This window comes from Carassius carassius, chromosome 49 (assembly GCF_963082965.1).
Source record: "Carassius carassius chromosome 49, fCarCar2.1, whole genome shotgun sequence".
In the NCBI taxonomy this organism is placed as follows: domain Eukaryota; kingdom Metazoa; phylum Chordata; class Actinopteri; order Cypriniformes; family Cyprinidae; genus Carassius; species Carassius carassius.
The window spans coordinates 8,699,142-8,714,544 of record NC_081803.1 but is presented as its reverse complement, the minus strand read 5'-3'; the positions used below and the strand labels follow the sequence as shown (position 1 = coordinate 8,714,544).

General features: G+C 39.2%; 1 protein-coding gene across 1 annotated transcript in view; it reads right to left on the bottom strand.

The window, feature by feature from the left end:
- Positions 1 to 5,790: 5,790 nt before the first annotated feature.
- LOC132132152 (neuroligin-2-like) overlaps positions 5,791 to 15,403 on the bottom strand; it is a 74,205-nt gene continuing 64,592 nt past the window's right edge. The window contains exons 6-9 of the mRNA XM_059544449.1: positions 12,055 to 12,320; positions 11,789 to 11,942; positions 9,924 to 10,290; positions 5,791 to 9,815 (exon numbers count right to left, since the gene is read on the bottom strand). Coding sequence (XP_059400432.1) covers positions 8,894 to 9,815; positions 9,924 to 10,290; positions 11,789 to 11,942; positions 12,055 to 12,320 — 1,709 coding nt within the window. The 3' untranslated portion in view covers positions 5,791 to 8,893. The remainder of the gene's footprint in view (positions 9,816 to 9,923; positions 10,291 to 11,788; positions 11,943 to 12,054; positions 12,321 to 15,403) is intronic.

Below are 15,403 nucleotides of genomic sequence, written 5' to 3'. Positions count from 1 at the left end.
GATCGGCCATGGAGAGCGAGGCACGCATCTCTTATAGAATCAGCAAGAATAGTTAGAACTTTCTTTTCCCTTTTTTTAAACTCTCAACATAGGGGAGAGCAGGGGCGAAAGTACCATTTTTCAGAAAAACATCATTTTAAAAGATAATGTTGTAGACAGAGATATATTTCTGCTGTGGTCAATAACTCATAAGTGTGGTCTATCAATACCAGGTGGTATTTTGTAGAAATGTAGAAAGGCTTCAGTATAATTTAAATTTGAACATAAGTTGCACATTGTTACTTTTGATCCCATCGGTTGGGACGAAAGTAACACACAGGTGGGTTAAAAGTAACACAACAATATAAGCTAGATTTATTTTCTGTTACTCTTATTTTTATTAAGTATACCTGACTATGACCTTGTTAATATGTAACTGCAAACATATTCTGTCTTTTATTTTTGCAAAAAAGATTATTAAATTACATATTTATATTTATATTTTTAGTTTAAATTTAAGTTTCATCAAATGTCTCAAAACCCGACTGTACAAACTTTATTTTTTTATTTTTTATTTTTTTATTTCAGTGTATTTTTATAAAACATTTTTTCAACAGAATGAGAAAAATAATAATTAAATTACATTGGTATAATATAAATTCTAAACATAATGTAACAGTAGGCCTATTAATGTTTCCATCCAGTTGTTTTTATGCATAAATTCAAAATGTGCATTAAAACATCTAGAAACACTGCAAATTCATAGCTGGAGGTGTAAAAGGTATGGCTAAAACTTAAATATAACTAAGGTAAATGCGAGGTAGGAGCTGCCCAGATGTTCCTCTATGTCCAGAAACGCTCTCTCATAAACTTCTGGATAAAACCAGACCACTGTTTGCCTTTCTGACCCTCACTCAGACATATTCTTTTGGTATAATATGACATAAACATTTTAATAAATGATGCAAGAGAAAGAAATTCACAGAATAGCATGCATGTACCGGAACAAAATAAATACTTCTTGTCACTGTAGCGGGACAAAAGTAACAACTGTTACTTTCTTCCCGACAGGAACTCCTGGCATTTAAACCTGATTTACTTTTATACTAAAACACTTTGATAATGCAAACTTTAGGATGTGTTAAAGCACTAAATAACCTGTAGATTGATCATTACTGTGACACATGAAACAACAACAAAAAAAAAAAAACACAACTAATTAAAAAAAATTACCGCTTCAATAATTTACTTTTTGTACTCGAAAACAGTTTTACCGACCTAACTGCGGGAAATGATGAGGAAATCACGTGATATTTCTCAGCTCCATCAAGGATTGAATGCTGAATATACCGTTATAGCTGGGAATGCAAATGCAGTAATAGGCTCTGAGACCTGAAACTTCCTTTTAAACTAATACTTTCATCAGCGTGACATACACACACACACAATGCGGTCTCTGAAGACAAAGAAACCTGAGGATGTTTCCGTTTCACGTTTATTTATAACCTGCAGGGTTATAAATACATTATGATATCCACCTGGGTGATATGTAAATTTATGAAATAAGGATTATGACAAAAATGTATTTTGAAAGCTTTTTATTCAGCACTGACTTTTCAATATAATTGATGTGTGTGTGTGTGACAAAAGAAATGAAATGAGCAGATGTGCACCAGCTTTTTCAAAAAGTTGACCCTTTTTTTTTTTGCATTTGCATTTGCAAATATTTTCTACAACGTTGTCAAATTGCTTAACAAAATCATGGACCACCTTTTTCAGTCAAAACACACACGCAGTGGCTTAAAGACCACACAGAATGCATTTAAGGAACTTTACTGGAATATTAAAAAACGAGTTCAACTCCTCTCATCATCATCATCCCCTCTTGTCTCTCCGTCAATGCCTCTCTGCTTGTTGCTGTATTTGCTGTTTGACACTCATGGGATGAGAACACTTTAATAAGTTCTTATCTTCTTGAGTACTATTTTGGAGAATATGTTCACAGCTTCATCCAGGTTGACTGAAGATTTAAATAAGTCACTCAGTTTAAATGAACATTTGTAGAACCACATATAATTTGTCAGCAAAATACAATTGTTTTAAAGGGTAAAGTTGCGGTGGGAGATGGGGTGCTGAAAAGGGTCTAGAACAGCCGCTGGTCAGCATTGACTGTGTTCTTCTTTGATACATGCTACATCCCTTCACTGAGTTTTCTGGGCCCCGGTTCTCTGCCCCTTTCAATCTCTGCGCCCTATTGTCCCCCTATTGTCTGCTTTCTCTTCTGTCTCTACTGCTCTTTTTGCCTCATACTCATTATCCAGCTGGGCAGCCGTCAACTCCACCATGGGCCACCGTCCTGGCTGGCCTCTGGAGCTCCATCTGGCTCCTCCTGCTCTGGGCTCCTCCCTCCATCCACTCCACCTCTGGCACTATGGTCTATGCTCCCTCTCCATTGCCTGCCCCACGCCCGCCTCCTAAACCCCCACCCTCCCTCCGCTGGATTATTTCTGTCAGTGTGGGGATGCACCGTTCCGGGATGGGGCGAATTGTCACAGTTATGGATTTCTGTTCTTTGTGAGTTTCCTTATTTTGTCATGTTCATTTTCTTGTTTAGTTAATTAATTAGTCCCACACCTGTTTCTGTTTCCCACTGATTACATTCCCAGTATTTAAAAATCTGTGTTCTTCATTTTGGTTTTGTCTGCTATTAATGTTTGAAGATTTGGATTTGGTTGTGCCCTTTCTCTCCTGTGGATAATTAAAATAACTATTTTGATATCTCCTTCGCATGCTTTGATTTACAAACCAACACATGTGACATCTACACTGGAGAAAAACATATGGATGTATACTTCCAATTTCTTTAGAGAAAATTGTTTATGCAAATCAGGGTGTTGTGAGAATTAGTGAGTGCACACACAATGTATGTTTCATTTATACTTGAGAAAATCCACAAGTGAGACTCACAGAAGTAATAGTAACTAATGACATTCCAGGAAATCCCTCATATGGACATAGGCATCCAGTTATCGCTGCAGCTGAATAAAATGCAGATAAAGATGGTTTGACTGATGAAACATCAATAGAATAGACATAAGATTGTGAAAATGTTTAGTTTATCTGTGTTCTTCAAGCCATGCTCAGCAGCTGTGAAATGCAGCAAGAATATTAGAGACCTGTGCAAATGATTTGTGGTTTTTAGTAAACTGATTGAGTGAAAGATTCGATTCACTCATAAGACACAATTAAAGGGACAGTTCACCCAAAATTAAAATTCTGTCATTAATTACCCACCCTCATCTAGTTTCAAACCCATAAGACCTTCAGCCATCTTCTATCTGACCCTGCAACTCAACTGACACATTTTATGGCCCAGAAAGTTAGTAAGGACACCTGTAATTGTAAAAGTATTTGCGATAGTGTTTATTTGTCTGTTTGATAGTGTTTGTGTGGCTGGGTGGAGACAAGAGGTGCGTTCCATTCGACAGGGTTCCTACACAGTGTTCACTGCTCCCTACTCCCTGAGCACGGTATATCAGTTGAAGTGGACTTCACTGACAATAACTGACAAAAACCGCTCATGTGGAACGCCCTGCAAACGTCATCAAAGAAAGTCAACGATGGGGTCGCGCAGATTATGATATAACATAAATATATAGGACTACATTCATATTTAAATTTTTATTTACAATCACATTTAAAATATGTACACTATACAATAAAAAAGAGAAAAAACATTGAGCACTATATAATGAAAAACTTATGTTTATTATACACTTTAATTGACTATTGCTGCTATTACTTGACTATTAACAGAATTGAAGCCCTGTTGTAACTCATGCAAATATGAAAATAAACTTTTATTTGGTTAACTGTGTATGTGTTTTTAATAAATGGTCATATAATTGCATAGCGGTCTCGTGCGCCTTGTTCCCGCACACAGCCGTATAGTAAACACTGAGGTAAATAAAGTAAAATAAAGAAAAATGGCAGAGTCTCATCTGCTTCTAGTCGCTTTTACATTATCATACCTTTTTACAATCTGTAATGAATATGAACAAAGACAGCGAAGACGGCCGTTCTGACTGGTGATGACGTGCTGCGCGCAAGGACAGTTGGGGGATAATCGCTCTCCACTTCCTGTGAAGTGATGTATCGATGTTCCCTTATTCCCTGTGCCGTGCGCAGTGCCCTTCGAACTGAACATGTTTGCTCCCTTCGGATTGGAATCTCACTTAAGATGGCGGAATACCCTGTGAAGTCCACTTCGCAGTACACTTACGATCGAATGGAACGCACCTAAGGTCTTTCCCCTCCAACCCATCTGTGACCTGAGGGTTCTGGACCACTTTGTACAAGAAGCTCGAGATTCTGAAGTCATCATGGTGAGATCTTTATGTGTTTCACACAGAATGTCAAATTATTTTCACAAACATCAGTTCGTCTGTCTCTTTTTCTCTCAGCGAGGTTGCAGAGGAGGCTGTGGAGTGTGTGGACTTTGTACCTCTGACTAGTGTTGACTGGCTTTTCTGGAACATATAGATGTGAGCCGTGGTGCACTAGTTGTGTTTAATATTTTTTTAAAAATGATGTAAACACATATTTATATACACATTAGATACTTGAACCCACCATTATGCAAATAAGTAATACAACATAGTACAAAGTTCACCCAAAAATAAATAATTACCCCATGGTTTACTTGATATATAAGGAATCGTGGTTAAAAATATAATACTAGAGTACAATACAAAGTACACTTGAAATGGAAGGGGAACTAGCTTAGTAGCCAAAGCTGTTAACAGTAGTTGATTTTAGCAGTACAAACAGTCTTGGTTTGTTTCATGTGTTGTGATTTTTTTATGAGGCGAACCAATCAGATTTGAGAGCTGCAATCTATCCATTTTAGAATTTTTTGAGATGATACATTTTCCCTAATGAGTCCATTCTGTTTCCACAGCAGGCCAAGTCCACAGTTCTTCCAGATCTTGCCAGCACACAGATGCAGGAGGTCTCCTCTCTCTCAGTTTCCTGTGTGGGAAAGTCAGACTCCTGCTTTCAGCTGCATCAGTCTGCCAATGGCAAAACAGCTGATGCAACTCAGGAACTGTTTACAGTAGTCACAGATACACACAAACCCAGACATGAACACTTGATTTTGACTTGTTACTCAGTCTTAAATCTTAAAGAGCTTATGCGTTCCAGGTGTCACTCTTTAAATGGTCTTCTGCATTCGAAAGCCTGTAGTCATGTTTCGATAGTATGCATTACGTGAAGAGTGTAGCAAAACAGTCTTGACACCTTAACTTACTCAACAAGGTGAACAAGGCAGAAGAATCTACAGAAAACATTTCAGAGCCCACAAGTGAACTCAAAGGCTTATATCAGTGTGGCAAACAGCTTGTCTGACTGTATCCAGCCACCTGGACTACAGTACAGCTGAGACACTTTTATTTAGTTATATTTGTATGTTCAGTTTTCTACAAATCCATGAATTGTGCTGTTATTTGTTCATTTTTTAGTAGGCAGTGTCCCTTGTGTGTACGCATACTGGACATGTCCTTTCTGAAATGTGTACATTTAACGGCAAGAACAAAGGTTTTCTTTGAGGGTTCAGCAAGGTTTGCTAAGTGGACGCAATGCTGTGTGACTGCTGTATTGTGAAGTATGCTTCCATCTAGAGGTCAAAGCAAGAAGATTAAATGAAACTGTAAGTATACATAAATTAAATAAGTGAATAAAACTGTTTTCTTTTTTTCCAAGTAGACAATTCAGGACAATAACATGCAAATAAGGAGACAGGACTGTCCGTATGTTTAATAACCTCTTTTAATGTTGTCCAGTTCAGATACACAACATACAGTGTGTAGTAGCCTGTATAGGAAATAGAAATATGAATTTCATTCTTTAGACCCATTGTGGTCATACAGTCCCCTCATCTTAAGCCTTTTGTATGTTGCTGAAATTCAACAAAATGAAACTCAACAGGTGCAAGTCTTTTTTTTTTTTTTTTTGGCGACCAAGCATTGATACTCAACAAATGTTTCTCAGTATTTTTTTTCTTCTTCTTTAAATCCTCTATAATACATAGGCAACCCAGACAAAAAGTATCACCATGTCTGGTGAGAGTGTGCTTTTTATGTCCGTCAGTTGCCGGTAGAATCATCTCTCTCTGTTTATTTAGTAGAAAAATATGAACTGTTTAAAATTCTCTACTCTGAAATATATGCAGCTCGAATTCACAATAAAGAGATAAGCCAGAACTCTGTGGAAACCCACCCCCACTTCAACAAATCTCCAATGGTTTAGGTAACATTACATTTCTAAGAACTTACAACCAGGTAGGAGAAAACAAACACCCCACAGTGTCATTTCGTCCACTGAAGCGTAATGGAGAACACCCAGGAGAATGACTCAAACAGCAGGCCTCTCTGAAAAAAAAATAGGGCTGACTCAAGCGATTTACATCCTACAGCCTCATACGAGGAAATAAAATTAGCTTCTCCAAATAAACTTTCTCATTTAACTCTCTGCAACAAAATATTCTGATTAGGCCCTGATCGGTTCCGCCCTCTGTTTTTCAAACAAAATAGAATCAGCCAGTGCATGCAGCCAGTGACTCTATTGTCCACCGCATTGTCAGGTCTTGCAGCAAATTTGAATTCCAAATGCAATTACTCTCATCAAGTACGCTCATTCTTGACTCAATATATTCTCTAATGTGAAATTCAGTTCATTTCCGCTTCTCTCAACATTCATTACGATTTAATGTCTTTTGTTGAAAATAAGCTTTAGTATCTGTAAACCTTTAAATAAAAATCAAATAAATGTCTTCAGAATCGTGGCTGGAGGGATATGATTGGATGAATGAGCTTGCACCTGTTTATACAGTGGATATGATTGGCCGTGAACCCAACAATAAACAAAATATTTACAAAGACCATGTCACCTCATACACTTATAAAAATGTACAGTTTTGCATCTTTTGTTTTTCATCATGACATGACATAAAGTGGTCTTGTGTGTATTCCATCCACCCACCGACAAGAAACTCCAAAAACAAGATGACGAGAGAACAAAAAAATGGATGGAGATGAGATCAGTATGCACAGTTGCTTGCATTATGGATCGTAAATGTATATTCAAGTGGCATGAGGGGTGATGCCTCGTCCGCTGTAATGCAGTATGCCTCTTCAGGCTGTGTTTAGTTTCTGACCGCCACCATGGCTCAAACCTGATGCACAAAGCTACCAGAGTCAGTATCCAGAGCTCATATAGAGGCCACATTTGTGCTGTTCCTCATACACTCACACTTACATGTGCACACATGAAAGCAAATTGCCCATCTCCCGCTTCCTCTCGGCCAGATTGTTCTTGGCACTCTGAAAGAGAGATTTCAGAAAAAAATGTTGCAAGGTTGAATCAGAAGGTCTTACAGGGACTTGTGACAGGGCATATAACAAGATGTCCACCTGGTGACAAGTGAGCTCAAACTGAGATTATCACTCAAAGGTCAGTGTCAGTGATGGGGAAGAATGTTCTGGACATGTCATGAGCTCTCTTGGGCTCTGGATAAAAGAGAGAGACGGAGAGACTCCAGCTGTGCGGGAACGGGCGCAGGTTTTGATCCCGTCACTCTGGACGTACAACTCAGCAGAGTTTGAGTCTTTATGGAGAAATGAGAAGAGAGAGCGACACAGTGAACGTTCCTCAACTCAATGTGGCATAATGCGTGGGTTACTACTCAGGACTATATGAGTGGAGAGAGAAAAGGGATAAAAAAGAAAGGAGGGGATCGTGGATCTGATCAGTCCTTGTTCGGGAGATGAGCTTTGTCATACACCTTCCGTAATTATAAATGGAAAAAAGGGAACTATTTATCCTCTTTATTATCATCAAGAATCAGTTTCATTTCTGGATATGACTTTGTATCTACAGAGGGAAAAGAATCCCCAAATGAAGTGCACAAAATAAAGCTGATGTAAAAAAAAAAAAAAAAAAGAAAAGAAAGAGAGAAAGAGAAGAGAGAGAGCAAGAGAGAGAAAACTGTTGCAGAAAAAGACAATGAAAAGACAAAATCTTGAATCCCGAATGTCCATTTTCCTCTTAAAAAATAAATCATGCAATTTTCTCAAAGCACACTCAAGATATAAATTTAATTAATCTATTAAATTTAATAAATTTAATTAATCTTTTTATATAGATTTTTGTAGTGTTGTTAATTTCTCTCCATAGGCAATTTAACAGTGACAGTGCAAAACATAGCGCAAATATTAGAGAGAGAACAAAGGAAAGACAAACAAATTTGGCACCTTTTTTTTCCTCAATGCTGCAAAATCCTTCAAAAAATCCAGTTCAGGTGATTCTCTCCACGTCTGTCCACTAGACTGCGTCTGAATGGACGATGATCACAGTACTTGGCACAAGAATGCTGGTAAAAATTAGATAGTAGAATCTTTTTTCATTCATAGCCTTATAAGGTTATCAATAATACATATTTTACACTTATATTTCACTTGATTTATAAAACAGTCCAAAGTAAGAAAAACTGTTCTTTTTGGGGACTAGAAACGGCTACAGCAGAGCAAAAGACTGTTGGGGAGAAGAAAAGAAAGAAAAAGGGAAAGGTGGCAATGGAACTTAAGGGGGAAAAATAGAGGAAAAACTAAATGGGAGGGGATAGCTGCTGTATTGAGCAGGGAAAATGGCCAACATTTCTCTACCCAAAACCTTCTCCAAGAATGAGAGGAGCAGGAAGAGTAAAACAAGAAAGAACGAGAAAGAGAGAGTGCTGGGAGTGGACTTTAAAAGGACAGGAGTGGTGTGTTGGACAGTATTCGTGTAGAGCACCACTCTTAGTACCGGAGGTCTGTGTTCCTATGTGTTTGGGGACCTGGTCCCCTTAGAGGGGTTACTATACTCGTGTGGTGGAGTGCTGGTGGGGCAGGGCGTTGTTGCTATGCCCAGCACTTGGTGCAGGTGCAGGGGGGTAAGTGTTGAAGGCATGGAGGGACTGCATGCCAGTGATGGTGCTGGGGATCATAGAAAGGGTGTTAGTTGTCATAAGGGGCACGTCCTCAGGTGCCCGCCGTAGCGCCAGAGTGTAGTCCGGCGGGCACACAGGTGGTCTTAGAGGCTCGAGGTCGCCGTGGAGACCACGCTGTGGAAGAGGCGTGCCGTGGTCAAGTTCCACCCTTTGCTGCTTCATCTGCAAGGACATTAGCTCCTCCTCTTGGCTCAATGCCAGGTCGTTATGGGGTGGAGCCCCCACAATGCCAATGCCTGGCCCTGTCCCACGTTGAGGTGAGAGGCGGCGATGGCGGCGCTGCAGCAGCTCGTGCCGCTTGTCGCGTTTATAGTACAATGCGGCAAATGCCAGCACGTTGAGGAAGAGCAGTGACGCACCCACTGCTACTGTCACGCTCAGCTCCGTCGAATAGTCCCTTGTGTCGCTGGGGAAAGGGAAGCGTTCAGGAGGGTGTTCAGAACCTTCGAGGTCCGGGTCGGGTGGGTAGGTTGAGACCGTGGGGTGGCGAGTAGAGCGTGTGCCGGGGCTCTGGACCGTACCCTTCCGACCGGGCCGGTGCGGGATGCCGGGTGGCAGTCGCGTGGTTATGGAGCTGATGATCTCCTCATGAAGGGTGTGGAGGTGAGGAACCAGCTCAAGCCAGAAGGCAACTTTGTTGGCACGGTAATTATCCCGGATGCGAGGCTTCAACCCGATATGGAGGTACTGCTTGTCTTTAGAGCTAAATTTGGTCCAGATTACTTCCTCAAAGCGATTGGGCTTAGTATGGATGAACTTGGTATCCTGCGGTACTGGAATGTTCGGATCACTGGAAAAAATAATGAAACAGAGTGAGAAGTAAAAAGACAGAGGAAGATAACTGCATTTGTATTCTGGTCTCTTTGGGTGAACAAACTCGGACAGATCAAACTCTCACCCTGTCTTGGCGAAGTTAGTCCAGTATGTCATCACCACAGCACTGAGCATGACATCATTCTTGGAAAAGTTGCAGGGAAATAGATCTGTGGCACCGACCATGGGAACACCAAACACATACGGGATCTCGTCACCATGTGCTGCGTCTGCCCACTCGGGTCGTGCTTCCGTCTGGCAGTGGTGGTGGAAGGTATAAAAATAAACAGGGGACTGGAACTCAGCATGCAGCTTAGCTGTGGCCACTGCTGGTGCCACCCACTGGTGGTCAGTAAAAAGTGCAAGTAGTGTTTTACGCCGCATGTCACTGTTATCGCGGTCAGCCCAATCTGTGTACATGAACTTTATGGTCTCCCGCAGTATGTCTTTGCCTAAAAAAGGGACAGAGACACAAAGAGAGAAAAAGATTGATGTTGGTTGTTGAAAGACAGAGTTGGTTGTCACACAAAGCAGGGCACCTTGACCTAATATAGGAGACAGTGAGACAGAAGCACCCAAGATGAGTGGTAAAAATAGACTGATTACCTTGAACAACTGGTAAAAGAATGTGTAGATGTGTATGTCAGTACTGCCAAGAGAGATCTGTGGGACAGTCCTGAATGTACATGTAATAAATTTTCTAAATGCAAACTTAAGCACAAATTTCATCGAGCTTATCTGGACCTCAAAAGCAAAACATTTCTTTAAATAGGTATTCCATTCAGTGCCTGATTAGAAACCCTACAAAATTGTTTACATTGTGTTGAATATGTACATAAGACAAGTGATGTACAGTCATGGCCAAAAGTTTTGAGAATTACATAAATATTAGTTTTCAAAAAGTTTGCTGCTAAACTGCTTTTAGATCTTTGTTTCAGTTGTTTCTGTGATGTACTGAAATATAATTACAAGCACTTCATACGTTTCAAAGGCTTTTTGGCACCATTCTTTATTCATGGCTGTGTTTTTGGGCAGAATTGTGAGTCAGCCCACTCCTTTGGATGAGAAGCAACCCCACACATGAATGGTGTCAGGATGCTTTACTGTTGGCATGACACAGGACTAATGGTAGCGCTCACCTTTTCTTCTCCGGACAAGCCTTTTTCCAGATGCCCCAAACAATCGGAAAGGGGCTTCATCGGAGAATATGACTTTGCCCCAGTCCTCAGCATTCCATTCACTATACTTTCTGCAGAAGATCAATCTGTCCCTGATGTTTTTTTTTGGAGAGAAGTGGCTTCTTTGCTGCCCTTCTTGACACCAGGCCATCTTCCAAAAGTCTTGGCCTCACTGTGCGTGCAGATGCGCTCACACCTGCCTGCTGCCATTCCTGAGCTAGCTCTGCACTGGTGGCACTCCGATCCCGCAGCTGAATCCTCTTTAGGAGACAATCCTGGCGCTTGCTGGACTTTCTTGGACGCCCTGAAGCCTTCTTTACAAGAATTAACCTCTTTCCTTGAAGTTCTTCCTATAAATTGTTGATTTAGGTGCAATCTTAGTAGCCACAATATCCTTGCCTGTGAAGCCATTTTTATGCAACGCAATGATGGCTGCACGCGTTTCTTTGCAGGTCACCATGGTTAACAATGGAAGAACAATGATTTCAAGCATCACCCTCCTTTTAACATGTCAAGTCTGCCATTCTAACCCAATCAGCCTGACATAATGATCTCCAGCCTTGTGCTCGAAAACATTCTCACCTGAGTTAACAAAACGATTACTGAAATGATCTCAGCAAGTTCTTTAATGACAGCAATGAAATGCAGTGGAAAGGTTTTTTATTGGGATTAAGTTAATTTTCATGGCAAAGAAGGAATAGTGGCAGAAATGGCAGCGCAAACAGTGGTCAATGTCTATGTTGTGAGTATGTATGGGTGTATCAGAACTCACCATCTGGGTATCCATAGAGGTTGTCCACAAAATTTGATATGGTGTAGTCAAAGGAAGCAGCTGAAATACCATCCTCACCCTCACTGTCATCTACAAATTTCAGCCCTTCACCCTGGTTTACCCCCAACAAGATGTCGTAGTTCAGGAACTCCCCCTGAGGTCATTACACAAATGTCACCCATTGTACTCACTTTCACTAATTAACTGTTATGATTAGACTGTGAAGCACTCTAAACTCTGGGACCCTGCAGTGTCTAAATTCACACCTGCTGCATGAGGATCTCAGGGTCATCGGGTACCACATCACCGTCCACCACTGGTCCGAATGCAATGTGGTAGCGGGCAGGTTGGATATCCTGATCCACCAGCTCCCTGAAGCTCTTCCTTCGCAGACAGTCCACCATATCTGCAGTGTTGCTGTAGCTGCAGCCCACCTTCTTGGCCAGGATCTTGGTGTACATCAGGGGCCGGTAGTTCACTGACCAGCTGGATATGGCGGAGCCACTCTGAGCAATGGCCCTCTGGAACAAACCTGAAAACAAGGCCAGTTACAAGACAATGACTAAGAAGAGTCAAAGAGCAGGCTATAATGTAAGTGAGTCAACGTGGATAGAATATAACCCATGACCATTAGCAAGATAAAGTCACTGAATATCTTTTATCACCACAAAGGGAAGGCCAATGGTACTTATTTCCAGCACAATAAATGCTTTCCAGTCTGTTTTTCCAGTCTGTCACTTAACTTTAGTACAGAATATTGACTTCAGAATAGAATAGAACACATTTTTAAACTTCAGAACAGAAGAGATTCTTAAATTAAGAACAGAGCAGAACAGAAGCTTAAGTTCATAAAAAAAAAAAAAAATAACTTCAGAAATACATTCATAACACATTCTTCAGAACATAATCTTAACTTCAGAAAAAAAGTTCATAAATGAATAGACTCTTAATTTCAGAAAATAACACAATCGAATTTTAACTTCAGATCAGAAGAGAATAGAATCTCGTCTTCTAAAGACAAATGCACCAGAATAATTTCAACTGTACATTTTTGCATTTGGCAGACAAAGTGACTTTTAAAAACAATTTGATCAAATCATGCATTCCCTGGGAATCAGACCCATGACCTTGGTATTGCTAATGCCACTCTCTGCTGATGAGCTATAGGAATGCCAAAATGCTGGACTATGATTGGCCTTGTGTGATGGCTAGAAAAGGGAAGTAAGGTCCAATGTGTATTTAATCTTTAAAAATATTCAATTAACCAGTGTGTCATGTAAACTCAGACCAAGATTGTCAATGTCATCTCAGACTTTTGAACCTTACTGTTTATTAAACTGTGCTACACACATACTATTATAGTTCTGAAACTAGTTTTAATGGTCAGAAAAACAAGTTGCTAAGCTAACATGGTGGAAGTCTGTACAATTGAAAGGTCATGCTGTCTTCAACAAAGAATAACCAATAACAGCATGAACCAACAGTCAGGAGTTCCTTTTAATAAGTGTTGTAATAAGGCAGGTAGAATTCTGATTCATTACTTGAGTAAAAGTGACAAAGTGAGCTCAGCGTTCGGTAAGGCTCTGGGTAAGCATTAGGAAACCATCTTGGCTTTCAGAACCATGCTGCACCGTTATGTAAAGTGTCTCACGGTTTTCATTTGCAGATTCTATTATTAATTATTAACACACACACACACACACACACACACACACACACACACACACACACACACACACACACACACACACACACACACACACACACACACAATACTCTATTACAAGACCCCTCAGCTCCAGTTCCCTATGAAATCAATTAAGAATCAGCTCAGCTGCAGACCAACACTTCTGCAACACACATAGATTTACACGCTTCTCATTATGAATTTATCTCACATCTCTCCATTTTTATCACACAGCACTCATTATAAACTGGCATCAAATGTAGACGCACGTGTGATCTCGAGATAGTGGTGTAAATCAGTCTTGCACGTACACAAACTCACACACATACTGCAAGGCATTGCCAAAAATCAGTCCCACTTACAGACAGCCGCACAGTGTATCAGTATAAAAAAACTGTAGAACATAGAATAGTATGTTGTAAAAATATATAGCACAAATATGGTTCAAAACAATTCCAAATATCCAAAAATAAAAGTCTTCCAGGTTTGGAATGACATGAGGTTCAGTAAATTGGTCAATGACAACCCAGATGAATAAGAAATACACTTAGTTGTACTAATATCGATTAACTTATTAAGTTATTATATTTATAGTTATTTATATTTATTATTATATTTATAACTTAATATATTTTTATGATAGTATACTAAGTGCATACTAAATGTTATTTTGGAATAACTAAGATATTTTAAGATATTCTTCATATCAACTTAATAGCAAAATATCAAGCTGATAGCAATATATTTTAATATATTTAGTTGTATTAAAATTGAACAACTTCAAGTATCTTCAGTGTAACTTAATTATACTTCTTTACATTATTTTAAATACTTTTATACTTCTTAAGGTACAGTTATATATTTTAAGCTTCACTTTAATGTGCTTCAAGAAAATTTTCAATATCATTTCAGCTAATTATAAATGCATTCCTAGTACACTATTAATTTGTTATAAAGCTATTTTTCAGCATTCTAATGTGGTATATTAAAAAGTACAACAATCATTAAATTAACGACGAGCACGTACACACACTTTCACATCTAGAAAACTTTAATGTACTTTTACAACAATATATCTTGTGTACATTACACCAATAAATCCATTGAGTACATTGAAAAAGTACAGCAGCATATATAAACTCTTGAAAAATAGTCAAAATAATTATAGTAAATTATAATAAATTAAAATAAAGACCAGTGAAATGGTATAACAGAAATACTTCAATTTGTAGAAAGTTTATGTTATCCCTATATTACTTGAAAGTACACTATGAATATTCTTTCATTGAATAACAATGCATAATTAAGTTTTCTGTACACACACACACACACACACACACACACACACACACACACACACACACACGCACACACACACACACATATATAAAAGTTACCAAAAAACAGTAAAGTGCAGAAGTGAATAAAGTTCATTTTTTACAAACTCAATTCTGCAAATGGAAGAACTTAACAAAGAAACAGAAATTAGAAATGTCACCATCTTCATCTTCAAGTGGAGAGTCACTTTTCTTTGAGTATGATGTGTTGCATTTTCTGCATCTCAGGGCATGTAATTCAGATACTATGGTCTTTAAAATGTTCTTCATCACAGGGTCTGTGAAAGGAAAAATGATTAATCAGTGGTTTTGAGTGGTGTTTCTGAATACCATATGCATTATAATTTGCATAGATATGCCCTAAAACTTTTTTGACTGTACTCAGGTTCCCTTGAAAGCTTGGACTAAATCCTCATCAAGCTTGACATGAGCATGTTTTTATCTTCTGTTGGTCGTCACAACACAATACTCTGTGTTAAATTGAACATGAGGTTAGAAGAGGCCCAACATCTCTACAACAGAAGTGCTGAATCCAAGCATGACTCCCAGAGTCCCAATAGTCACTTTATTAAGAAATATGGCAGCAAGAAT